This window comes from Tripterygium wilfordii, chromosome 16 (genome assembly GCF_013401445.1).
Source record: "Tripterygium wilfordii isolate XIE 37 chromosome 16, ASM1340144v1, whole genome shotgun sequence".
Taxonomy (NCBI): domain Eukaryota; kingdom Viridiplantae; phylum Streptophyta; class Magnoliopsida; order Celastrales; family Celastraceae; genus Tripterygium; species Tripterygium wilfordii.
Window position 1 is genome coordinate 3,981,942 of NC_052247.1, and position 27,198 is coordinate 4,009,139.

At 36.3% G+C, this 27,198-nt stretch overlaps 3 protein-coding genes across 4 annotated transcripts; all 3 read left to right on the forward strand.

Moving 5' to 3' along the window:
• Positions 1–2,746: 2,746 nt before the first annotated feature.
• On the forward strand, positions 2,747–9,684 carry LOC119980271 (DNA mismatch repair protein MSH2). Its single transcript, XM_038822905.1, has 13 exons — positions 2,747–2,942; positions 3,074–3,123; positions 3,461–3,493; positions 3,579–4,652; positions 5,178–5,732; positions 5,802–5,912; positions 6,023–6,112; positions 6,207–6,278; positions 6,508–6,618; positions 7,439–7,565; positions 7,875–8,077; positions 8,467–8,619; positions 9,278–9,684. Exons 1-13 carry the CDS (start codon positions 2,897–2,899, stop codon positions 9,476–9,478), a joined length of 2,826 nt encoding a protein of 941 aa, XP_038678833.1. The 5' UTR covers positions 2,747–2,896; the 3' UTR covers positions 9,479–9,684.
• A 1,848-nt stretch (positions 9,685–11,532) lies between these two features.
• Positions 11,533–21,370, forward strand: LOC119981393. Its single transcript, XM_038824484.1, has 14 exons — positions 11,533–11,897; positions 14,693–14,783; positions 14,965–15,049; positions 15,348–15,432; positions 16,725–16,794; positions 16,919–16,988; positions 17,226–17,271; positions 17,400–17,652; positions 17,729–17,934; positions 18,021–18,095; positions 18,605–18,674; positions 18,876–18,956; positions 20,024–20,103; positions 21,041–21,370. The coding sequence occupies exons 1-14, from the start codon at positions 11,779–11,781 to the stop codon at positions 21,117–21,119; spliced, it is 1,410 nt and encodes a 469-aa protein (XP_038680412.1). The 5' UTR covers positions 11,533–11,778; the 3' UTR covers positions 21,120–21,370.
• Positions 21,371–23,060: 1,690 nt separating this feature from the next.
• Positions 23,061–26,607, forward strand: LOC119980991. Of its 2 annotated transcripts, none has more exons than XM_038823915.1 (2): positions 23,061–23,561; positions 26,473–26,607. In XM_038823915.1, the coding sequence occupies exon 1, from the start codon at positions 23,197–23,199 to the stop codon at positions 23,539–23,541; it is 345 nt and encodes a 114-aa protein (XP_038679843.1). In that variant the 5' UTR covers positions 23,061–23,196; the 3' UTR covers positions 23,542–23,561; positions 26,473–26,607. The 2 variants fall into 2 exon arrangements, with proteins under 2 accessions (XP_038679843.1, XP_038679844.1); XM_038823916.1 differs by lacking the exon at positions 26,473–26,607 and adding an exon at positions 26,360–26,378.
• Positions 26,608–27,198: the final 591 nt, after the last annotated feature.

Consider the following 27,198-nt stretch of genomic DNA (forward strand, 5'->3'; position numbering starts at 1 on the left):
ATAATTGGGCATTCTATGGGTACTTTCATGTCCATGAGTTTTTTTTATTAGACCTAGATGTCCAAAAGTCCTAATATGGGTACCAGCCAGGAATTTGCCCATGTAAAAATCTCACTGTTTGACAGTAGGGCATAAGGGACAATTGAATATAGGGAAAATTCTAGGCGGGTACCCATTTTGGAACTTTTGGACATCTGGGCCCAAAAAAAGTTCATGGACATAAAAGTACCTATAGAATGCTCAATTAGCTTTTTACCCCTATCATTCTTTTTCTCATGAATATCTTTCTTCTTCGTCTCTTTATTATCTTATATTTCTTCTCTTTGTTTCTTTCTTTCGTTCTTCTTTTCTCTCTATCTCTAGATCGGTTCTTTCGTTCAGGTGTATATCTTGGAATGTTCGATTTTTGTTCAGAAGCACTTGAAGTCTTATGAGTGTTGGATCTGGTAATAATGCTCAAGTTCTGGGAAGTGATTTATTTTATTCTATCTAGATCTATTAAAGCTTAAAAAGCTTTAGATCTATTCTTTCTCTTCTCCCTTGCTTTCGTTCAGGTATAGATGTTGGGTACAAGTTTTTCGTTCAGGAAGCTCTTGAAGTCTTATGAGCACCTGGATCTAAAAATAATATGCTCAAAGTTCTACCCAAATCATTCATATTTGTTTACGTTACTGTTTCAAAAACTAACATAATAACTGTATCATTGTGTCTGGGTATAATGCTAATATTTTTTTATAGACATTGTTTGACAAATGTTATTCTCATATTACTATTTCAAAACATCAACATTAACATTAAAAGAACCATCAGAGGTCCTAAACGGTGAAATTTGGAAAAATAGGGTGGGGCTAGTAGCTTACACTAGTCTTGATTATCACGTCGAAACGAGTCACCCTGTCAAATTTCGCATGATTATGACAACGTGATATTTTTTTATCCTACTAGTTGGTTTTCTTATAAATATCATGCCACTAGTCCTACATCATATAATGTTAATATTTTTTATTGAGTGTGACAAAGGTTAACATAGGGAAATTAAATAACAACAAAATTTAAAGAAAATAAATCAAAATATTTGATTGTATCATGTTATTATTTCAAAACAGTAACATTGTAACTATGCTATTGCAAAAAAAAAACATCAATATCAAGTTCGACTTCTATCAAAAGATAGGTTGAATACGCTTGCTTTTGAGGCTTATGCAAAGCTCAAAGACCATTTTTATGGTTGTTTTGGTGCCTTGGTGTTGTTGTAAAGAAAGATGACAGAGATACAACATGATCTTGCCATCGCTAAATCTTGCATAACTCAATTTGCAGATGCTGAGAGCTAAGAAGGGAAAGAATACAATCTTATATCTAAACTTATCAAGGAAAACCTCTACCACTACTGTTAGTAAAGAGCATGAACAATAATTTGAAAAAATATTTGAAGAAGAAGAAGAAAAAGAAGAAGAAGGAAAAAAAGGAGAAGAAGCAGATAAAAACGAAGGAGGAAAAAAACAAAAAAGAAGAGGAAGAGGAAGAAAAAATGAACTCAGATCTAAGATGAATAAGAAGAGGAAGAAGGAAAAAAGAAGAAGAAGCAGAAGCAGAAGAAAACGAAGGAGAAGAAAAAGAAGAAGAGGAAAAAAAAAACAATATAAGGTCTAAGCTAATCTCGAGTAAGGGAAATTTTGAAATTATTAAATGTTGAAAAGAAGAATTTATGTGAAAAACAGGTACTTATGTGAAGGAAAGAATTTTAGGTGGATCTATGAATCAAACAGTTCTTCCTCGGCCAGTGGGCTCCGTATAGAGGAATGTAGGGTAGGGTCCGGTTCGCTTGGCCTAACGTGCCCCACCTGTTTGTCTTGGTATAAGGAAATTTTATTTACACACTACAAAAACACTATCTTTACACCACTTTTTGAACATGATAAGTTATTAAGTTTACACCAAAAAATTATAAGTCCACACACAAAATTATAGTGAAAAGATCAATTTGCCCAGACGATTGCTGCCACCGATTCAAATTTCATTTTCGACCAAGAAGCGTCGACTTACAATTTCGACCAAAAAGACACCCAATATCATGGTTAAACATTCGGAGATTGAGTAGAGGAAAAACCCTTGATTTGTAAATCTCTCTAATATGTAGATTACTTATGAAAATCTCTCAAATCGAACAAGATTAGTAAAATAATTGTTACATAGCATTAGTGGGTATGTATAATTGTACTCCACGTGCTGATTTTGTGTTAAAAACTGTTGAAATGAAAATCAACAAACCATGTCTGATTTTCTCTCCAGAAATCGATATGTCCGTTGTTTTCTGGAATAAAAACGACATCCTGTTTTTTTTTTTTTGTTATAAAATTCTGATGTAAACTTTGTAGTCTCTAATTAAAGATGTAAAATTATTTATTTTAAAATTTTAGTTTAAAGGTTAATATGTCATTGTATACAAGGATATTTATATAAACTATAAAAAAAAATTAAAAAGTGGTGTAGATAGTGTTTTTGGGCTGTATAAATAAATTTTTCCCTTGGTATATCTAGCGGACCATTCTTTTCTGACAGTAGGGCCTAAGGGCACAATAGAATATATTTGGGCTATGATCGGGGATCGAGCCTGCAAAATACGCAGCTCTTTCTGGGCTTATCCGGCCCATATGTTGTACAGAGTAGGGCCAGTGGGCTCCTAAATAGGAGCGTAGGATTCGATTGGCTCGGCCCAACGTGCCCCTTCCAGACTTCCAGTTCCGGTATATCTCCCCGCCATTCTCTTCCTTTCCCGCCATTAACAAAGCTGTATATATGATTATATGTAAGTATTCGATACATATACACTCAAATCGAAGACTCCAAAAGCTCTTTTATTCTTCTACCGAGAACATACCTCTACGACTTCTCCATGGAAAATTTTGAAGAACAGAACAAGCTCCCTGAGCTCAAGCTAGGTAAAATGAAACCCTAATACTATTATTAATTTATTACTGGATCTGTTATTATTCGATCGAACTGCATTTTTGTGTTTTCTTGTTTGCCGAATTAATGAACTGATTTCAATTTTACTTTTGGTTTGCGTCAGATGCTAAGCAAGCCCAGGGGTTTCTATCATTCTTCAAAACCCTACCCCAGGTAAGCCTATTTTACTCTCCTATGACCTCGTTCATTGGGTTTGTATCACTGCTAAGTTCATACTCTTGATACTGTTAAAAAAAGCCCTAATTATCTGTGGATGAAATGAAACAAGTTTTTGGTTTTATGGGTTCTCTTTCTATTTTGCTTCATTGTTTTGTTTACTGATATGGAAACATTTAATACATATTCGAATTAGGTGGGTGTGTAGGGGTCTGTCAAAGAGAAGATTTTATATTTTATAGGACCTTGAAAATGAAATATTATTTTCTCTTTTCGCCTAAATGGTTATGAAATGTTCAAACCCTAATTCCGTGCAACTTGTTTTGGTTTGCAGGACCCAAGGGCTGTTCGACTCTTTGATCGCCGTGTAAGTATTCCAAATTCACTGGGATTTCATTCTTTTTTCCATCAATATGTGGAATTACTAAATAATATCTTGTTTTCATTGACAGGACTATTATACTGCTCATGGTGAAGGCGCAACATTCATAGCAAAAACATACTACCATACTACTACTGCTTTGCGACAGTTAGGTAGTGGATCTGATGGTCTTTCGAGTGTAAGTGTTAGCAAGAACATGTTTGAAACTATTGCTCGTAATATTCTTTTAGATAGAACAGATCATACTCTTGAGCTCTATGAGGGTAGTGGCTCCAATTGGCGACTTGTGAAAAGTGGAACTCCTGGAAATATAGGCAGTTTTGAAGATGTGCTATTTGCCAACAATGAAATGCAGGATACCCCTGTTGTTGTGGCATTATATCCGAGTTTCCGAGAAAATGGGTGCACTATTGGTTTCGGTTATGTTGACTTAACTAAGAGAGTGCTTGGTTTAGCCGAATTTATTGATGGTAGCCACTTTACAAATGTGGAGTCATCACTTGTTGCTCTTGGATGCAAGGAATGTCTTTTGCCGATGGAGAGCGGAAAGTCTAATGAATATAGAACATTGCATGATGTTTTCACCAGATGTGGTGTGATGTTGACTGAAAGAAAAAGGACCGAGTTCAAAACAAGAGATTTAGTGCAGGATCTTGGTAGGCTTTGCAAAGGTTCTATTGAGCCAATTCGTGATTTAGTTTCTGGATTTGAGTTTGCAGCTGGTGCTTTAAGTGCATTACTGTCCTATGCAGAATTACTTGCAGATGAGAGCAATTATGGGAATTATACTGTACTTAGGTACAATCTTGACAGATATATGAGGTTAGACTCTGCTGCTATGAGGGCACTGAATGTCCTTGAGAGCAAAGCTGATGCAAACAAGAATTTCAGTTTATTTGGTCTCATGAATAGAACCTGTACTGCTGGGATGGGAAAACGGTTGTTGCATATGTGGCTAAAACAGCCTTTATTGGATGTGAATGAAATCAACTCTAGGCTGGATTTGGTACAAGCATTTGTGGAGGATACTGAGCTTCGCCAAGATGTGAGGCAACATTTCAGAAGAATCTCAGATATCGAGCGTCTGGTACACAATCTTGAGAAGAAAAGAGGTGGTTTACACCATATTGTGAAGCTCTATCAGGTAGGTCTTCAGTTTTCCTTTTCTTTTTCTTCTTTCTGGGTCTTTAATTATTGGTATAACTGTAAGGTTGCATTATTAGTGTGGCTATCCAGCAAGGACTGGAAAACTTTGTTTCTCATGTTTGTCTTACGTATATATTTTTTTTTGGTTGAGATTGATCCTTATGTAATATATCATACGTGAAATTGACTTAAGATCTTTTCCTTCTTCCTTAGTTTCTTATATTTTGATTAAGGAACTCTTATGGTGGCTTGCATTCAACGGAAAATTTTGTTGATTGATTTTCAGAAGAGTGCTTTTTGGTGTTGTCTACATGCTTCCTTTTTCAAGTAGCATCGATTTATGAACTGCTTTCTATTTTTTATATTATACCTTATCATACTACATTATTTATTTGCAGTGGTATTGACTATTGAGTCACATATTTCCGTCATCTGTTCATGTGTCACAATCTGTCTCCAGCAATGTCTCTTTTAACCTTTCAGTTTAATGTTCTGCTGATGACGTGATATATTCTTCCTGCAGTCAAGCATAAGACTACCATACATTAAGAGTGCCCTGGAAAAGTATGAAGGACAGTTTTCATCATTGATCAGAGAAAGGTATTTGGATCCACTTGAAGAATTGACTGATGATGATCACTTAAATAGGTTTATTGCTCTTGTAGAAGCTTCTGTTGACCTTGATCAACTTGAAACTGGGGAATACATGATTTCATCAAGCTATGACCCCGCACTAGCTACACTTAAAGAGAAGCAAGAGTCACTGGAATGCCAAATACACAATTTGCACAAACAAACTGCAAATGATCTTGATCTGCCAATGGATAAATCACTGAAGTTAGACAAGGGCACACAATTTGGACATGTCTTCAGAATTACCAAGAAGGAAGAACCTAAAATAAGGAAGAAGCTTACCACCCACTTCATTGTCCTTGAAACTCGAAAAGATGGAGTGAAGTTTACCAACACAAAACTTAAAAAATTAGGAGACCAGTACCAGAAGATACTTGAGGAGTACAAGACCTGTCAGAAAGAGCTGGTCAATAGAGTTGTTCAAACTGCATTAACTTTTTCTCAGGTATCGATTATAGATCACACATCATTGCTTTATTTTGGCTTGCTGACGATACTAAAGTCTCACCTGCAGGTCTTTGACTCTTTAGCTGGGTTAATCTCTGAGTTGGATGTCTTGCTTAGTTTTGCTGATTTGGCTTCTTGTTGTCCTACGCCGTATACAAGACCAGACATCACTGCATCGGTAAGTATTATACTCTTATTTTCCACTTTTTTTTTCTTACAAAACTGATACATTCGTTGTTTTAGGAATTGTTCTTTCTATGTACGTTAATTATGTATATTCTGTAATAGGATGTGGGGGATATTATATTAGAAGGGAGTAGACATCCTTGTGTAGAAGCACAAGACTGGGTGAATTTTATACCTAATGACTGCAAACTTGTGAGTATTCTGGTCTCTCTGATTACAATTCCCTTATGGCATTTTTCTCACACAATTTATTCACTGCTCACTTCTTGGTTTTCTGACGAATCAGGTCCGAGGAAAAAGTTGGTTCCAAATAATTACGGGGCCTAATATGGGTGGAAAATCTACATTTATTCGGCAGGTGATTTTACAATTATGTGGTTTCTTCTATGAAATGCTGCATGAAAAGATACACGCTCCGTCACTCCCATATCCCGTCCGTCAAACTTATGATTACTCTTAACACTTTGAACACTCTGCTCTTAATTCTTGAACATTTTTTTTGCCTGTTTTTGGCTCGTAAGTAACCGTCTTTTTATAAGGAAGACTCTGCTGGGTTGTTACATCTCTCTATGTTATTGTGCTTGCAGGTTGGTGTGAACATTCTTATGGCACAAGTCGGTTCCTTTGTTCCTTGTGACAGAGCTAGCATTTCTGTTCGTGATTGCATTTTTGCTCGTGTGGGTGCTGGTGACTGTCAAGTGAGTACCATGTTTATTCTTTTGAAGATTCAATTTTTTGTGAAAACTGTTTTGAGCCATGCTATATCCATACACCTCAGGGTGGGTACAACTGTTTCTAGTTAGGAGACCCTGGTTTGATTCTCCATATGAACAAAAAAAACCTAATTTTTCTGATGCTTGGGGTCAGGGACGTTTCTAGAGTCTAGGGTTTACCAATGCGAAGCCCCAGGCTTCCCTCCTTTCAGAAAAAGAAAAAAGGTTGGGAAGTTTCGATTTATAAAATTTTGACGTGTTAAGTTTGGGAACCTAACGCAAACTACCCCAATTAGTAGTATGGATCATCGGATAAATTTGGTGACTAGTTGGTTGTGCAAGCTATTTTGAACAGCAGCCACGTGTTGAACTTGTGGCTGGGACAGCTGTTGTGAAGTGATATTTTCATTTTGTTTAGATGGGTCCAAGGGGCTAGGAAGGCCTTGCTGTTTGAATTCTATTGTGTAGCTCTAACTATTTGATTCAAAATTTGTCCTAGAAAAAGCCCGTGGTAAGTATCTTATTGTGCATTTCTGTTGTATAAATGTCCTACTTGTATCTGTAGAGCCCAAAATTGAATGACTTATGTGGATGACTGCATGTTGGTCTTAGCCTCTTAGGTTATCATTGGTTACAACTTACAAAGTACCTATGGAGCTTTTAAGTACAGATGTAGTCTACCTATGAAGTGTTTGTATTGCTGCTCAATACTACTAGAATACATGTCTTCATTGCCATAGAAAGAAGGATAAACATGTATTTCCATGTTGTAGAAGACTAATATACTGTTTCTTTTTCTGCACAGCTACATGGAGTTTCTACCTTTATGCAAGAAATGCTTGAAACTGCATCAATATTGAAAGGAGCTACTGATAAATCATTGATAATTATTGATGAACTGGGACGTGGGACGTCGACTTATGATGGGTTTGGTTGGTTTTCTCTCTTTAACAGTTTAACATCTATTTCATTTGAAGTTGTTTGCAGTTATCCCGCACATAACAAACTCTCTCTATCTCTATCTCTCTGAGTGTGTGCTTGTCTTTTTTTGTTTTTTTTCTTCAATTTTCTAAGTGTATATGTTTTTCATGAACAAATACAGTAGCTCTTGATGAACTCGATTTTTCTTTTCATTGTAAAATAGTAATCTTCCTCTGCTGTTTCAATTTTATTTTTTTTAGTGCATGGTGAAGTTCAGTTTACTTTCATGTTATTTTATCATGGTTTGTTCTGGTTCTCAGGTTTAGCTTGGGCAATTTGTGAACATATTGTTGAAGTTATCAAAGCACCTACTTTATTTGCCACCCACTTTCATGAATTGACAGCATTAGCACCTGAAAATTCTGTTCATGAGCTCGATATGAAGCAAATTATAGGTGTTGCAAACTATCATGTTAGCGCACACATTGATACATCGAATCGAAAGCTGACTATGCTTTACAAGGTAGGTGCATGGTGCACGCCATGACTTATTTCTTCTTTCCCAATGTGACATCAAAGAAAGTCTTATTGTATTTCTTTGCTATTTGTTCTTATGACTATTGCATTGAAAAACCAAGGCCTTTGGCTCATTCAGATTGTTCTCAAATGACGAAGCCTTACCGACCGATAGCAGTGGAAAAATACACTCTATTTACACATCTAAATTGTGGTATTAGTTGTACTGAAAGTAATGGTATCAAATTACCGTGCAATGGGCTTTGATTAATTTCACCTTTTTTCCCCTACTCAACGCTCCTTCCGTTTTCAGAACTGAGTAGGTGATAGCAAACAGATATTCTTGTATACTATTTTATTTTCTTATAAGATTGATGCGACTTTTTTTTTTCCCAGGTTGAGCCAGGGGCTTGTGATCAAAGTTTTGGTATTCATGTTGCAGAATTCGCCAACTTTCCTGAATCTGTTGTTGCCCTTGCCCGCGAGAAGGCTGCTGAATTGGAAGATTTCTCAGCTACTGCAGTTGTCTCCAATGATGATAAAGAAGAGGTGTGGTTTCAAGTGACCTTACTGTATGAACCGGCTATGAAGTCAACTTTTATTGCTTCATAATTGGCTTCTAAAATAAAACTCCTTTAATCTGATAAGTGTTGAATGCCTTTAGTTATCTGTAGTATATATGCCACACTAAATGACACAAGAAACCAAAACTGGAAGTGAGAAATATTTTGAGTGTTGCTCTTTTTGGGTCTTTCAGCTGTAGTTGTACCATGAGGCTGTCATCTAGTTTAGTGGACTGATGAATGGTCTTTACTGTGACAAAAGAGGAAAGTCTGGTGCTCAAACTGATTGGGGCATTTCTACTTGACTTCAGTTTATTGTGCACTGCGTCTTCTAGTTTTATACAATGCTAAAACGCGCTTTTGGGTGCTTCCGTGTCCCTTATTTCTGATCACAATTCTGAGTTACATGTCAATATATATGGAGTTGGACCTCTGCATCAAGAATAGGGCAGTTGCTTCTTTCTTGCACTTAAAAAGCTTTTATACTCTAAGCTCGCCGGAGCATCTTGGTCATAACTCATAACATCAATTGCTTTCAAAAAGGTTTATTGGAGATTATTTGATTCTTTGTTCACATTATGCATTGAAGCACCTTCACTCATGAGGATTTTGTTGTTGCTTCATTTTGCAACTCTCTTTTACAGGTCGGAACAAAACGAAAGAGAGAATGCAATGATGATGATATGTCTAGAGGTGCTGCACAGGCTCACAAGTTCTTGAAAGAATTCTCTGATATGCCATTGGAGACGATGGATTTGAAGCAGGCTCTGGAACAAATAAGCAAGTTGAAGGATGAGTTAAAGAAGGATGCAGGAAACTGTAGCTGGCTTCAGCAATTCTTCTAAAGGCCTTTCAATGGAGAAACTAGATGCTAACTGGCAGGTTCTCTTTTAAGTTTCCAGTGCAAGTTTACGCTCCTCTTCCCCTCCATTTTTGTCAATACAGAGAGGGATTAAATTTTGTACTAAGTTTCTTGGACTAAAATGAGACAACCAAGTTTCCAAGTTGTATATTTCTCCTGGCAAATCAAAAAATTTTGCTTAAATTATTTTAGCTTGGGAGTCTCAGTGTTCTTCCACCTTATTATCATCCATATGAACATCATGCTTTGAATATACCTTTCTGGGTATGAACCCCAAGTAACTCATTTGGCGAGTTGGGTCTTATGTAATCTCGAACCCTGAGTTCGAGCCCCATCCCCTTCCCTGATAAAAAAAAAATATCTTTCTGGGTAGAACTAAATTTTTGGACGGTTGAGGTTAGACAGACAAATGATTAAAGTAATACTCCTTTTATGATCAAAACAGTAGGGTTTCATCATTGATTATTTTTGAAGTAATACTTCTTTATGATCAAAGTAGTAGAATTTCATCATTGATTTTTGTTTTCTCTATTTTTGGATCCAGTTGAGTGGAGCCCTCTCTGAAGTTTTTGTGAATTAAAGTAAGGCTTGGAGAGGTTTTTTTTTTGTGGGTGTATGGAGGTTTTGGGAATATCAGTGAAACAACACCACAAACAAAATTGAAAGTTGGAAAGTCACAATCCAACTATATGTAATATATGTTTATCCTGTCCATGGCTAAATGGGACCCACATCGGCATGAGTTCCAAAAAAAAATGGTCCACCCACTTAACACACTTTGTGATTATGTCTGAATTTTTGGTAAATATAATTAGATTCCTCTGCAATAATAATAAATAAATACAAAAGGTCAGTATATATGTACATGAATTTATCACATAAAATAATTATGAAATATTATAACCTCACATCGATTTATCATAACTCTGTAGAATGATTTATAAACAAAGTTAGACCTTCTCACATTATCAACACGTTTTTTAAGCCTATGTATCATTGGCGAGACCCATGAAAAACAAAACTTTAGGGATAAATCGATGTATCCACAATGAACTGAAGTGACTATATTATTGGTGTATTTGAGCTGAGAATTTCAACAATAATGACATTCCGTGACGCCAAATTAATTACTCATCGTGTGTAATTCAAATATTATACCAAAATGAAGAAGCAAGTATGCGGTAGGTGCATGTTGCTTTCTGTCAAACATATTATTAATCATCAAGTGTATGAATACAAACGGATAAATCAATTTGTTTGTAATGGGTTAGACTACTATTTTACTTTCTTTCTTTCTTTTTTTCCAATTTAATCTTAATTTTTTTTATAACATGGATGTTTTTTTCTTCTAACAAATAATACAAAATCATGAATTCTCTCATAATATTATTTTTCTTAAAACAAACAAAACCTAAATAGTAAAATAGTAGAGTATCAATATCAAATTTATAAACAAATGGTGAAACTAATTAACTAATCACAAAAAAGTAAACACTTTGATGATAGCATGCAATTGGTATAAAAAGATTTGATTTATCAAAGAATGATCTCATCATGCACCAAATTCAAATACTCATATTTGCATTGACAATATCATTAATAATTTATAAATAATTAAAGCTTCTAAATAAGTAATAAATCAACAAATCCAATTGGCTTAGGAATGAATATTTTCTACCAGCGAAACGTGGCTTGCTTAGCAATTGGTTTTGGTTACGCATATGTGTGCGTAATATTCGATTTCAATGAGAAATATATTTCTTAGTGTTATTTAAAAAAAAAATATTCAAATTAAAAAATTTGGCTTTAATAGAAGATAAGAGGGCCAAATTAGGAATTTCCATATTCAATGAAAAATTTTAAAAAATATTTTCCAAGGAATGCTTGTGGTGGAGCGTGCGTATCACGAGATGCACTGAAGCGTGACTTTGAAGTGAAAGCAAAGAGACAGAGACCGAGATAGAGAGAGAGAAAATGCGATTTGTTTTTATATTCATTAATTAAATAAAATAAAAATTCCTTTGTAGAAAGAGAGAGGTTGAGTTATTAGCCATTGGTATCTTCAATGGCGCCCACTGAAACTGAAGGAGCCTCATAATCGGATTCTCAGTCAAAATTCCAGATTTGCAAACCTTTTTTGTACTTCCAGAGACACGGAAACTAATGTTACTGTTTCTTTAGGGTTTCTTTCTCGCTTTTTAAGTAATTTTATTTAGGGTTATATAGATATAGTTATGCTATAAGGGGTAGTGATATTGGGTACAGAAGCAATCGAAGGAAAAAATGTCGAGCTGGCGTAGAGTGTTGAAGTCCTTACAGGCACTGGCGGCTCATAGCCTCCTCCTTTGTTTCACCGTCCTCCTCGTCCTCAAGCTCGACCATATCGTCCCTAACTCTTGGTGGTATGTTATTTTCTCTTCGGCATCGAATTTCTATGTATTTCCTGTATTTTACTTGCAATTGAGTGCGTTTGTCGCGCTTTCAATTTTGATGATTTTTGGGCGTTTTTATCCGACTTTGGTTAGTGCGTGTTTTTTTAGCCTTGAATTTTGGGTATGTTTGGATATTTTCATCCGATTGCAGACTGGATTTGATTGATTGAATTCGTTGGTTTCACGGGTGGAATTTTTGGTCTCTGTTTTGATTATTGCTGGTTTTGGTAAAGGTTAATTGAGGGTTTTGTCTTACCTCTGATATAAATTCGTTTTCTTTTTTGGTAAGAATTATAAAAACTGTTCTTTGCTTGAGCCCGCGAGTCAAAGTTGGGGATTCGATGGAAGAGAATAGTGGTTGATGGGACCTACTTTGTAATTTGTGTCTTTTTTTGTTCTTTTTTTTCCTGAGAATTTTTGCCACTTATATGACGAAATGAAGCTCCAATCATCCTAAGGAATTAACTTCTGAGTTTAATTTTTTTCGTTGCATGTAGTATTTGGATTATGATTATTGTTAGCGTAGGATTTGAAAATTTTTAGAACTTAGGCAGTCTAGTGGGGCAGATGGCACAAATGGCTCCATGGAGTCTGAGAGTGGCTGGTGCGATTTGCTTCCATATGAAGTCTGAACACACTCCAGTTAATCTAAAGTGTACGAAACAAATTCTCTCTTGTGTGAATTGTGCTGGCCGTATTTAAGGTGGAAAGCGGTAGGGCTTCCTGTTCAGTATACGAAAATTTTTCGATTTGACTTCTGAGTCCGTAGTTCTCCGTTTATGCACATGGCCTTTTTAGTGATAAATAGTGGGTGTGGGAATCATTGATATGCTTGTTGGACTTTTGAAGGTTTTGCAAAGCCCTATTGAGAGCTACAATTACTGAATAAACTGAAAGCCATGAAAATGAGATGGGATCCTAATTCAAAGTTTGTTTTTCCTTCCATACACAATAGACTGAAGCAGACATTTAATTCAAGATCACAATAGAACCAAAATCTAGTGTTCCTTCACCAATCTAAAGCATTTCCCCGTGATAGTCTTAATGCCTTCAAAGACCCTTATATTTGTTTCCAACCAAATTTCCCACAGGTGACAAATGAAATCATAGAAATACGTCTTCTTCTATCCTTGCCAATGCAGTTATGACAGTTTTACGTGTCTGTTACTTCTTCTATGAATCTCATGATCAGGGAATAGGTGACAACGTAGTGCCTCGTCTTTGATGTGCCCCTAATGAATGATTCTGGAGTTGGAAGTAAAGATTAAGCTCTAACGGCGTTAGTACGAGTGCTTAGATGCTGATCCATTGATGAATTGATAAATATAAGTGGGAAATGTGAATGACGTTGAGCCTAAGCTCAGCACAACTCAATAACATGTGAGAGACATTGGTAGATGTGAGCTTACTATGCAATCTTGATTTTGAGCTAAGGACTGCATATTGCTTTGGTTAGATAAGCAGTGCAATCTTGTTGTCTGTTGCATAAATTGATTCCTCGCTAAATTGGAAGGACATCTACCCTGATGTAACTATGGATTGATGCTCAGGCAAGCAAACTGCAGAATTGTTCTTTGGAAAAAGAATCCGCTATTTCCTCATTGACAATGAACAGATTTGGAAGTCTATATATAATAACTTATCTGGAGGGCCTTATAACGAGTATTTAACCCTGTATCGTTGTTTGGGTTAAAGAGGAAGTTATTAGTGTTTGAAGTTGAATGTTGAACTAGGGATAAGGGCATAAGGCCATAGAAGATAATAGCTTAATGGGGAAAATTTAAGAAGAGACTAGTTACTGGAATGCCTGAACAGTTATTCTTATCAATTTAAAATCATAAAAAGTGACAAAAATAGTTATTTTCTTTTGAATGGAAAAATCATTATGGCAAAAGAATGACAAAATAGTACTTGACTAGTTGCTATTTTTCGCATGAAGACTGTGTAGTGAAAAGAGAAAGTTGGAATCATATGACACGTACAATTTGTAAAGACATGATAATCAAGTTATGCATAATACAGGCTGTAAATCCAAGCTTTTGGGGTTTTCCTTTAGTGATCACGAACATTAATTAGTAAACGGAACTTAGCAAGAGAAGTTTTTCCGGAAATGGGAAATATGGTTCTGAGATAAAAATGGAAAATGGAGGCTGACAATATAGCATTTTGAAGTGGTGGAAAGTTGGTTTAATTTATGAAAGTGGAGTTTTGAACTTTGAGTGGAATGTTGTGGAAGAGGGATTTGTGTAAGAACGTTAGTGGAGGTTGTGTTCATTTGAGTTGGGTGGCAAGAGGTTAGTGGATTAACTCGAAATTTGTGCATAAGTGTGAGTGTTTTTACATTGCTGCAGTGCTGCTTATATTGGAGAGTTAGATCATGTTAGCAAGTATATCGTTGTAGTCATAATTTTTTTGTGGGGTGGGGTTAGTTCTTTTTTTAGCTATAATAAAAAAATCAAAATGTAAGGGTATATGGCCCTGTTCTAAGTTGAGTCAAAATCAAGGTTTCTATAGGGTGCCACCTGTTTGGTGTCTTTTGCTATATGTTATCAATTATCAAAATTCAAAGATGATGTAGAATGAAAATCCATCAATAACTTTGGCTGCACTTTCTGAGGTGTCTATTTGTTTTGAAAAGATTTCTGGAATATCATTCTCTGCTATTCCGGTGCAACTGGGCAGCCGAAAGTTTTGCTATTTAGAAATTGTTTTTGTATGTAATGTTTGTGGGTGTAATTTATCTGTTTATTTACTTTGATATGCAGGGTAGTTTTTTTCCCACTTTGGATATTTCATGCAGTTGTTGCCCGAGGAAGATTTTCGTTACCTGCTCCTTCAGTCCCTCATAATCGCCATGTATGTCAATATTTTTTAATAACTATCCATAAAACTGATTCTCATTTAGTAAGATACAAATATTCCCCCCTCCTTCCCCCCCACCCCACCCCACACCCTTTTCTTGGCATGAAAATGTGGGATTTTAAAGATCATATCGACTGCATTATTTATACTATTAAGTTTTTTCTTTCTTGAACAGTGGGCACCTTGCCATGCAATTGTCGCAACACCATTGCTTATTGCATTTGAGCTGCTCCTTTGCATACATCTGGAGAGTGTTTATGGTACATAATCAACACCCTAAAATCATTCTGTATACTGAATATTGACAACTAATGGTTGTGTTGTTTTTTCCCCATCCAATGTGAGGGAGTTCTTCTAGCAAATGTAGAATTGATTGGAAATATTAGCTCCTTATGGTACTACATAAAAATTTCGTTTTATAATTATCTGTATATGATGTGTGTACCATTGTGTGGCTGAATAAAATAGTATAGCACGGAATGAAGAGTTCTTTTAGTTCTTGTATATCTCAGTGTCTTTACATTTTCAAGCTTACTAATGTTCTGTTATCTTTCACAGTTATTGGTTCTGCAGCAGTAAACTTGAAGATCGTCTTTCTTCCCTTACTGCTATTTGAAATCATTGTTTTAGTTGACAATTTCAGGTATCCTCAGCATTCATCTCTCTTGAAAATCTTATATGAGTACCTGTTGCCAAGGTGGTTTTAATTCAATTTCCTGCCAAACATATTTTTCTGAATTACTTTAAGCAATTTCGCCCATTTTACTGAGATATATCACCATCATTTCTTTTTCACTTTTGTGCTGGTTTTATAAAAGGTTGGCAGGATGTTTTCTGCTCCTGCTGAGAAAAATATTTCGGGCTTATTCTTTTGTGAGTGATCTTGGCAACAGTGCAGATTGAGAGCGATCTAATCCTCTATGAAACCTGGTTCCTCTAGATGAAAAGTAAATGTATGGGGAGGTGTTAATAGGTTAGCAAAAGTGCGGAGAAAGGTATACAACTTACTGGTAGTGGTACTTATGGATTTAAACATGGACTCCTTAATGTCCTTTTTGGAGTTTGAAGACCAAGGCTCATGCGAGAATCATTCTAGGGGCATGTTTGTTCAGAGTGTAACAATTAGGGGCAGTTTTCTCCCTAGGGTAATGTGTTCATCCAGGTTTAACACTTGTCCCACAATTTGAGACAATGCACCCTGGAGGGTGTAGTGAAGGATTGTAAAGCTAAAATTATACGTTTATACCTCTTTTTACACTCATTCGTGACCTACTCCAGTAACAATTATTTCAATAGAGGGCAATAAAATTAAATGGTATATTTGAAATCGTAATATTTTCCTTGCCCCTGTTCACCTTGAGGCTGTCCAGCCACCCATTTTCCACTGTTATAATCATTGTTATACTCAAAACTTCCATTGCTAAAATGAAAAAAGAATGGAGTGGGAGGATAAGCCTTCTCTCAAACCTTGACAAAACGCATGTCTGCCATTTTTTCTTTTGTCTGCTACTTTCTCTCTCTCCTTTCTCCATTTTTTTTCTCTCTTAAACTGATTACATGAAGGAACTTATTTGATAGGAAATTTGGTGGCTAGGGTGCTAATGGTGGTCCAGTTCTTTTCAGCCTTGTGGTAGTAATTTCATTTACCGAGATACGTGCATGAATTACTAGTGTGATATGCGTATTTTTTAAGGAACTGCTGTTCTTATATTACTGTCTCATTATGTGATACTCCTAGAAGCAAATCTGGATTTAGCAATAGATGAATACAATCACATACAACCACGTGCCCCTTTTTAGGTTTCCAAAGTTGATGTATTTAACATTTGCACATTCTGTCTGTTTCCTCAAGCAAGCTAATATTTGCATGTTAACTAATTAGTTTGAGAAGTAAATTACTCTTCAACTTGGCAATTGATGTCGTTTGTTATACAGAATGTGTAGGGCACTGATGCCGGGAGATGAGGAAAGCATGAGCGATGAAGCAATATGGGAGACCCTACCTGTAAGTTATCTAGTTGTATATTATACCCAAGTTTACTGGAGCCTAAATTCTTACCAATGGCTTTGAAGATTTTTTATACCTATGTAAAATTGACCGTTAACATGTATCAATCTATTGTCTGTAGCACTTCTGGGTGGCAATTTCAATGGTTTTCTTTGTGGCTGCTACAGTTTTCACCCTCCTAAAGCTATGTGGTAAATTTCTTAAGCTCTCTCTCTCTCTCTCGCACTCTCCCTCTCTCTCTCCAATTATTTTGGTTCACTCACCCTTTTATCAGCTCCCCTTCTCACGCGCATCTTGATGTAACTGCCAACTATCTTTGTATGATTTGCTGTTCTACTGTATCTTAGTTTAGTCGTTAGCTATCTATAGGTGCTGTTTTCTATGGGTTAACTGTGGCTGGTTTCTGATTCTCTAATGCATTATTGCAGGTGATGTAGGTGCCCTTGGCTGGTGGGACTTATTTATAAATTTTGGGTAATTCTTGTCCCATATTGCCTTGAAACTTTTGTTTACTTTACTGGGTGTTGCCTTGAGCGGATGGAAAAGGAATATTTTATTTAAAGATGCAAAATAGTGATGTATTTGCAATATCTTTTCTGCAGCATCGCGGAGTGCTTTGCCTTTCTTGTTTGTACAAAGTGGTCTAATCCGGTGATTCACAGAAATTCTCACACAAGAGAAGCTACTTCATCTTCCACAACTATCAGATATCTTGACTGGAATAGTGGTTTAGTAGTTTCTTCTTCCGAGGAGGATCAGCATACAGATAGAATGTGCGGCCTGCAAGACATTGGTGGCCATATTATGAAAATTCCAGTAATTGGTTTCCAAGTGCTCCTTTGTATGCGCTTAGAGGTACACATGCTTCTTGTTTCTGGACATGGCTTCTTGGTAGGATGACTTATAACTGATGCACTGATTAAAATTTCAGGGAACACCTACTGGTGCTAGAAATATATCTCTACCTCTTATTTTCTCTCCTCTTTTCGTACTTCAAGTAGCTGGTGTCCTATTTGCTGCTTCTAAGTTGGTGGAGAAACTTTTGCTTTTACTGCAAAATGGAGCTGGCTCGGGAAGATATTTTACGTTCTCTTCAAGAGCTTATGACTACTTGAGTTTCTTGCGTCATGGTTCCAGGTAAGGCGGCAGGCTTGTCTAATCAGTGCAAGTGTCCGATGCATGGGATCACAGAATTAGTAATGCTGTTCATCTGTGAAGTATAGGTTTTTGGGTTGGTGGTCTATTGATGAAGGAAGTCATGAGGAACGGGCCAGACTTTTTCAAGAAGGGGCTTCTGGGTTTGTCCTTTTATTTTAACCTCAGCTTTGCTATTGTACAATTCATTTTTCTCTTTGTGCATGCATGATTAGTGCAATGGAATATCCATCATAGAATGGAGAAACATCTAGGATGGGACATTTGAAGAAAAAACATTGAAGTTGAAAAATATTTAGTTAACTTCTAGTGGTTGGGGACTTAAATGTAGAATGCTAGAGGCATTGATTGTTCTTTCTTTAAATGTTTGAAGCATCTGCTGGGAAAAAGGAATTTTTAAGGACAAGAATGTTAGGAATTTCAGTTACGGAATCCTGTTCATGGCCCAATGAATACACCTTTTTCTTTTAATTTCCAGTTCGCAAGAATCCTTAATTTTATGTTTCTGAGTTTTCTATATTGGTTTATTTTTCTTTTTTCCTGCTTGCTGTTTGTATTTTCACTGTTGATTTATATTTTTAAAGCCCTCAAATTCTATGGTATTTCACTTTTTAGCTTCTCTTAATTTTTGTGATCTCATTCCAATTTGCAGGTATAACACTTTCTGTGGTTATCCACCTGAGATGGTGAAGAAAATGCCTAAGAAGGATCTTGCCGAGGAGGTGACGATAGTTCAACTATTCTCTTTTGTTTAGGTGGTTTTGTGCATACCCTCCTCACCCACTCAAAAAAAAAAAAGAAAAGAAACTTGCATGTGTACAGTCATGCATGCCTTGTAAACTTTTAGGTGATTTTCTTATTGGGTTTTCTGGTCAGAGGCAACTTTTTAAGGATTGCTTCATTTGTGATATCCTTCGTCTCAGATCTGGAGACTTCAAGCAGCCCTTGGTGAGCAGACAGAAATAACCAAGTATAGCCAGCAGGAGTTTGAAAGACTTCAAAATGTAATACTCTCTTCTCTCTGCCTGGGTTTCAATAACATCATGGGAATGTGGTGTGAACAACTGTTGCTTTCATTGACCGTTTGGATTCTTGCTTGCGTAATTGTGAATTTTTATGTCCGTTAATCAGCCTAGATATGTGGATTCAGTTTGACCCAGATGTGTGTGAAGTTCTGTTTTAACATAATAAATAGCATTTTCATCAATCCTTTTTTTGGAAATATTTAAATTTCTGATGAACTAGATATGTTTAGTTAATCTTAGTTACTTTGCTATTCAACCCAATAAGTGAACTAATTGGGTTACGACATTTCACATGAACTACATATTATCAGTATTGTGATTTTAAAATGACTACAAAATTGGGAGGAATAGTTCATGATATCACCACCAGATTGACTATACTTCATGGAACTAAGCATTGGGTTACAAAAAATCTCACTTAGTTAGAATATCAATTTAGCAGGAGTATAGTTAACTCACCACTGTACAGTTAGTGCATACTAATTGAAATGTGGACAGAATATGGGATTAGTACATCCATGAAAATGTACCAAGGGTAGTGGTGAAGAACAATCAAGAGATTTGCTTAAAATAATATGTACACTTGGTGTAGGTTAGAAGTGTATTGGCGACAATGATGACTTCATAAGACTCACTGAAGATATTGCTTATATAGCAGCAGATAAGCTCAAAGGTATTTTTATCATGTGAGAAGAAGTCGGTTAAGGTTTCAGGGACTGGCAGCAGTTTATTTTTTGTTTTTGACAAACGAGGTTTGCGTAAAACTAGATAATATATTCCCTGCAACGATATCCATCTTTTCCCCAGCTAGTGCCGTCAAGCTTGAGCTAGTTTTACATTATTATATTGCTGAATGAGAAAGCTGCGGAACATCTTCTTTTTTAATCATTGATTATCCTGTTACTCAGTTAAATTGGAAACTTATGTCTTGACTTTCTATTGCTGCTGCTCATGTTGTAGTATATAATTATGGCCATTTGAATTTGTCCAAGATTTTTTCATGCCACCTGAATGCCTTAATGTTGCTGTCTTGATGTACTGGCCAGGAAAAGGTGTTGTGTAGGGTTTGCTTCGAAGGAGAAATCAGCATGGTCCTGCTTCCATGTAGGCATCGCATCCTTTGTAGGTATGGTCATCAACCTCAATGTACTCTCTTGTGTGCGGTTAACATATGCACATTGCAATGCCAATCCATTTCAAACAATAAAAGAGTTGTTTGAGAAACAAATTCTTCTGTAAAGAGTTGTCACCAATTGGTTTATAAGGCGCAGCGGGAATTTTCAAGAGAGCGGTACTTTTACTCATAAACTAAGTAGTGAATGCAAGTACACATGAAGAATGTTTGATGCATTCCACAATCTACATGGTTGTCTAGTTAGAGCTTTTGCTTCAAATAAATTGAGTTGGTTCAGAAGTTTCCATTTATTTAATTTCTTATTGCTCAACATAAGCACTCACATTAAATTATCTTACTGACCGAGTCAAAGGCACTTTCCAGCAGTAAATCTGCAAATTGTGAGTTTTTTTTTTTTCTCCTTCAAATTGTTCATAAAATGAACGTACCTCTGTCAAATATGACTTTATTAGTATCTTTTGAATTCTCAAACTAGGATTGAGTTTCAACGTTATTATGTTTTAAGTATGTTCTGGAATGGACTAGAGTAGTCAAAAAAGCTTAGTTTCTAAGAAAAAATTTGAGGTCGTGGTGGATTTATGTATCTTCAATTCTTCATTATTAGTTTACCTTTTTTTTTTCCCCTTTTTAGTGAACTTTTATTTTCTAAGAGGATTGGCTTCACACCTGGGCACCAAAAGTGCTTGCTCAATTGAAGTGTTTTTGTTACATTCATTTAATTATTGTGTGAAAATCAATCCATTTTTGGTTTATTTTCCTTTCTGAGTGTGAGCTTTTATTTTTTGAAGAGGATTGGCTGCATACCGTGCACACCTACACCAGTTTGTTGATTCTACTCTTAGATCAAATTAATACATTTCTTTATCTAAAATACTGGTCTCATGCTTTCCCCCCTTTTCTTCTCCCCCCTCCTACTCCATGGTTGCAGCATCTGCTGTGAGAAGTGTAAAAGGTGCCCAATTTGCCGAGTCGCCATTGAGGAGCGATTACCTGTTTATGATGTTTAACTTTTTAACTAATTCAGTTTAGTAAAACCATGTTTCGACTGGTTTCAACTGAATTTCTTGTTCTAGAGAGTGCTGCTTGTTCATATTAACCCAAGCAAACTTTAGGAGACGGTACACGGTTGTACAACTAGAGGGGATCAACCTTTCTCTGCTGGTTAAATTGTAATATATTTTGCTTCTTGGTACAGAAAATGATGTAATCTTTGGTAACATTTTATATGCCATATGCATTGCTCTATGTGTTTGCGCTCCGCCACTTTTGGTGGTCAATTTGAGATCTGTAAATCAGTTGTCTTTTTTAAGTACCCGGTTTTCATTTTTTTGCTTCGTCCCCCCCCCCCCCCTTTTGGCTGGCTTGGTGAAAATATACTGAACTTTATATAATATCTTGCCTGAGGCCAATAGATCTTTCCTTGCTCAAAGTTTTTACATTTTCTCCATTTGAAAGCTAGAAATTTGAAGTTTAAAGTACAGATTTTACTTATGTCTTGATTAATCACAAATGTTGCTTTCTTTTGTTCACAGAATCATATGAAATGTATGCCAAAATTTGAAGCTACAATTGTTTGCAACCGTTTGGTAGTTAGAAAAAGTTAAAAGAGTTGGATCAATGTTGTGTTATGGCACTCATCTTAAAGAGGCATCATTCTATCTAATCTAGATATAAATTTCTCATTTCAAAGGGAGTGATTTGCTTTCTTTTGTTCACAAAATCATACGAGGTTAGGGTTTTTTGGCAATCCTTGGCTTAAATTCATGGACTCAATACTTCCTTACTATCCTTCTCTCTTATGAAAACAAGTTGAAACAGAACCCTCTTATCCTCAAAGGTTTAGGGTTTAGGTATGCTACATCTTTCAAAATGACAGTCCTGATTTAATTTCAAGGGGCAGTTTATTGCTCAGTCACTGATTTAGTACATTGTTTATGGACAAAATAACAAAAAAAAAGGTGGAACAAACAATTTTAACAATTGAAATCTCCTTCCCAAGTCAGGTTCCCCAAAGTCAATTTTTAGCTGGAAACTGGTTTACCAGTTTTCTCTCAACGCCCACTTCTTCAAGCAGATACTATATGCTCCTTTGTTTAACCAATTCTCTCTGGCTATATATTTTCAGCCATCCAGGGCAAGTCCAAAATGACACGATCAAACTGAGAGTAGATTTTCAATACGATCTTTCTGCATGCCAATGGTAGCTGCCTACTGGGTGCTACATCAATCACAGAACAGAGCTTAGATGATCTTTGTCATTTCCTCCAATGCATAACTGAATTGTGTCATCTCACTTTCTGTCTACAGCTCTGGATTATCTCTGGCATTTCTTCATGGAGTGAGCTAATGGCAAGATGAAAACAGAACCAAAACAAAACTGAGAAGAAGCAATATGAGCTTAAGCTGGAAAGTTAACTAGCTCGGAAATCCAGGAAAGCAGCAATTTTTGTATGAGCAGCTCACGGGCTGGTTTAGTATGAAAATAAAATAAAATTAGGGGATAGAGGCTAAAATTAGTCCAGTCAATTCCATCATATCTCTACCATCCAATGCAATCACTTACTGTATGTGACAACATCACACCCAATATATTCAATGATGTAGATAATATGGAATTGTTGAAATAATTTTAACAAATCCTTTTCTAAAAATTAGGGGTTCAGGTGGCATTTTTTATTTATATTTTTTATAATTTATGGATTTCCCTAATACTTACCTTAATTTTATGTTAGTCTGATTAAATGGATGACAACGAGATAGATAGGGTGTGGATTATGGCCACGGGCCACCCCATCCCGTACAAGTTGAGTTTGTTTATCCGTCCCAAAGTTAGATCGGGAAAATTCAGCGTAGGCCTTTGGGTTGGGGCGGACCGAGTGAGAAATACCGTCCTAAATCCTAATTAGTCGTAATCATTCTAAATTAAATTGAATTAAATTAAAGTAAAGTAATTATGTGACCAAAACACATTCTGATTTGAAACAAACCGGTGTTCATTTGAAACCCTAAAAACCCAAACCAGAAATCCACGAACACAAGAAGATTAGTAGCGAGTTTGTCATACGAAACTTGGGTATCCATAGCATGTCGGATCCGTACGAAAAAGCGAAAGGCGGCAGACTGAGCTTCAAAGGCGGAGGCTTGGCCTCTCGCAGCAAAGCCATTGACAAAAAGAAGAAGAAGAAAAAGAAGGCCAACGAGGACACTGTGATTGAAGAGGGTGCAGAGCTGATGCAGCAGCAGGAGGTGGACGGTGACGGCGGGACCGAAGAAATATACACTATCGATGCCGCCAAGCGCAGGAAGTACGATGACCTCTTTCCCGTCGAGGCAAAGAAGTTCGGTTACGACCCTAAAGCTAAGTCCAAGTCCGTCGAGGAGGCTCTTGATGACCGTGTCAAGAAGAAGGCCGATCGCTACTGTAAATAATCAGACGCTAATCCATCCAGGTCTTTGATTTCTTTTCTAATGTAATTGACTGTCTTGGTCTGTGATGTTCAATTACGCATCTACTTGCGTGAAACCTCAGAATTTCTGTGCTATTGAGGAATCTTGATGTACTGAATTATGGTTCTTGATATAGTTTTCTTGAATCGACTCTAGAATAATGGGGTTCAGTGGCTTTACTTTTTAGTTCTGTAGATTCCATATTGTTTGTAATTACATTAATTAGGTAATTTTATGAGGGCATTCTACGAATAATCATGACAAATAGTTTGTCTACAATCAACTCCTAGAACAGGACTGGCTTTGTTTCATTGTGTTTCTGTTTTCTGTCTGTGAATTAGTGAAGTAACCAATTTTCATATCTAGCTTTTTATATATTCCAGAACTGCTCAAAATCATGATTTGAGAGACGAGATGCAGTAGTGTTGAGAAAGAGGGATCATAATTAAATGGTACTCAAATCTAGAGAAAAAAAAATCCATTGATGCCGGAACAACCAAGTGCACTGATTTCTACAAACTGTCTGTACTTGTTTAAGCAAGTCCATTTCAAAACTTCTCTGAGCAGAAGATAGGTCGCTCTCTCCCTCCAACCAAACTTCTTCCTCACCTCTTTTCTCTCCTTGTCGACAACTTTCAGTCTCCTCTCTTTCTAACTAGTTCAGAGGCTGTTATGGGGAAGGACAAGCTATGTGTTCTCTCTTAATCTCCGCTTCTCTTTCTTTTGACGTTCAATTCTTTCACTCTTCAGTTCAAAATCATTTGGGTTTGTAGCAAAACTTCGATAGTCAAAGAGAGAATGGGGGCTCCTTGTTTCATCCAAGAGAGACAATGCCTCTTATATGGGTTTGTGAAAATAAAAAATCCACCTTACATTAAGGGAATATTGGTATGATGGTGTTGTCCTCAAAAAGCTCTGTGCAAAGTTAAGTCCAAAACTATGAATCCTCCATACCTAGTACCATGTCATTCACCAGGTACTGATGTGGGACTGGGAATATCATGATAGGTTGCCATTGCTCAAATCTTGTCTGAACTAACTATATTTATGGTTTTATGAACATAATTTTGCAACAGCTTAGCTAGGTTCTCTGGCCAGACCACTGTTGTCCTTGCAATAACACCTTCTTGATGGCTTAGGTAATAAAAGGAAAACCGAAAACGGAAGCCATTTATTATAAGGAAAAAAAATTGTCGTCCGTATTTCAGTGCATCTCTCTTCAAAACTCCGATGAATGACTAAAATGTATTGACAGTCTTTTGAATTTTAAGTAGAGATAATTTGTTTAAAACTCTTTCTTATACCAATCTTCAACTGAAATCAAATGCAAATTTGAAACATTAATTTGATGGAGTAGTATTAAAAATGTTATTGCGAGCCATATAGGCTATAGCAGACATTCCAGATATGTGAGCTTTGTAAAGCCCTCGGTAAGCAGAAGACAAACAAGAACAAAAAAAGAAAGAGGGAACTAGAAGGCAAACTATGTGTGTTTCATCCTTCACTTCATTGATAAGAACATTAAAAACATTAGAATGCGATTCTTCTGCATTAGAATTTTCGATCTTGTTGACTAGCCTGGCTCTGGCATCTTCTTTGTTTATTGTTCTTTTCGCTTTGACCAATTTCTGATGATGCGTCTTGCTTATCAATCACCATTTTAGATTTGAACTCAAGGCATGAATTTGTTGTTGACCTGTGGTTGAAAGTATCTGCATTTATTGCCTTTTTGTCGTCCAACATTCCTTCAAGTGATCTTGGGGTCTCTTGAAATGTTGGTATGACTAGCTGAAGCGAGTCATTGAAAAAAACTCTTCATGAACGTGGCAAACCTGATGTCTCCTTATACTTTTGATGATGCAACTCTTCAATGATGTCTGCTTCTTCCCCAATTCTTTATTTTGTGAATTAAACTGCATTTCTTAGTAACAGTTCTTTGACTACTTGAAGAACTTTCAATGGTAGTTCTGTCAATGTTACTAACTTCAGTTGTGAGAAGAAATGCTTCCTAGACTGGAATATGTGATTAGTTGTTTAGCTTTCTCATGAGAATCTTGTACTTTATTTTTCGTTGAGCTTGCGTCTTGAGGTGGCCTTCATTGATGTTGTTAAGTAATTTTATATTTCAAACATGAGACATGCATTGAGCCAACGTTGGTAGACCAGTTGGTTGCCATCTCAAATGTGCTCTTTTGCATTCTTTCAAATTGTTCTGAAAGGTCTTGCTCGAGACATTGCAAATTTATTACCTTGTCGTTGGTTTTGGATAGGGCTGGATTCTGCAGTAGCAGCACAAAATTAGGCTTTGAGTTCTTTTGTAGAATTTGAGATTTTTAAAGCAAACCTCAATAATTTCATGAGAAATAACTCCATGAAAGATTTGAAGTAGAGAGAGTGAAATGCACTCATGAAGTGTGTATTTTGAAGCAAATTGCATGAAAAATCTAGGTTGCCGTGTTCAATGAACATTGCATTATCTTCACTACCTCTGCTATGAGCAGCAGCTAACTTGATAGCCAAATCACTCTTCTCTAACTCGAGTTCTTTGTTTTTCCACTAAATCTTTATGACTTGTAGCTCAAAAGTTTTGGCTGCTGCTGCAAGGTTTGCTTCACTCGCTACATCTCTAGCAGAGTCTTCTATGCTTTGAAAGGCATAGACTTGTTCTTCAAGCATCATCAACTTCCTATTCATTTGGCTTGCATTTACATTTAATTACTTCTCCATTTCCTTAATCACCTTGGCCGCCATTACTAGCTGCTTTTCTACTAATATATTTCTGCTTAATTTGTTCATTCAGATCCTTCACCTCAGCTTGATGTGAATTGAAAGTGATACTATGCATTTCTGTCTCTACCATCTTGTCCTATAAATGACTTTCCAACTGAGCTATGTACAAACTTTGTTCTTTAGGCTGTGTAGCAGGAGCAGTTTTTCTTGAAGGGCCTCTTACTTCTGCTCCAGTTCCTTTCTAAAATCATGCAGCAGTTCAATGTCATTAATGTAACTCAACTTCTTATCTTATATCATGAATGTTTTTTCTACAAATGCTTTTGCATGGTGAGTTTGGTCTGGTATATTGCTTCATTATACTTCTGCTCGCTTTAAAGTCGATTCTCCTGCATTTTGTCATCCTTGCACCCGTTTGAGTTTTGCTTGGTTTTCTTCTGATAATGATTGATGGGAAAAAAGAAATGAGTGAAGGAAAGAGATTACCAATAATTGATCTGTGAACTTCTCTTCTTCCTCTCCTTCAATCTGTTTGAAGCTTGAGTCATTTTTTTTTCTTTTCTGAACAGTGGAGAATGCTCCTTGATCAGAATCCGTTGAATAATGAAAAACTAAGCTATGATCACAATTCTGGGTTCTGACAAATACCTGAGTTTTCACTGTAAAAGTTGGGCTTCGTGGCACTGTTAGCTTTATTATGAGGAACTGCTAGAGCTGCAACATAAGCTTTTATCGAGAGAGTGGGAGGTGCTACAATTCTTTTAGCTAGAATTGACTACAATTTTCTTCAAAGTCATGATGTGTTTGTGCTATTGAGTATTTTGGGAGATCATAATGTTAGAATATAGTAAATTTTGAAGGAAAAAATTCTAGATATTAAATATTAAATTGTAACTCCTAAATCCGAAT

Coding starts and splice junctions, on each gene's coding strand:
- LOC119980271 (XM_038822905.1), top strand. CDS start 2,897: ATGGAAAATTTTGAAGAACAGAACAAGCTCCCTGAGCTCAAGCTAG. Junction 5,733..5,801: donor CTGCATTAACTTTTTCTCAG/GTATCGATTATA, acceptor TCTCACCTGCAG/GTCTTTGACTCTTTAGCTGG. Junction 7,566..7,874: donor GTCGACTTATGATGGGTTTG/GTTGGTTTTCTC, acceptor TCTGGTTCTCAG/GTTTAGCTTGGGCAATTTGT.
- LOC119981393 (XM_038824484.1), top strand. CDS start 11,779: ATGTCGAGCTGGCGTAGAGTGTTGAAGTCCTTACAGGCACTGGCGGCT. Junction 17,653..17,728: donor TCCTTTGTATGCGCTTAGAG/GTACACATGCTT, acceptor TTAAAATTTCAG/GGAACACCTACTGGTGCTAG. Junction 18,096..18,604: donor TTTCAAGAAGGGGCTTCTGG/GTTTGTCCTTTT, acceptor TCCAATTTGCAG/GTATAACACTTTCTGTGGTT.
- LOC119980991 (XM_038823915.1), top strand. CDS start 23,197: ATGTCGGATCCGTACGAAAAAGCGAAAGGCGGCAGACTGAGCTTCAAA.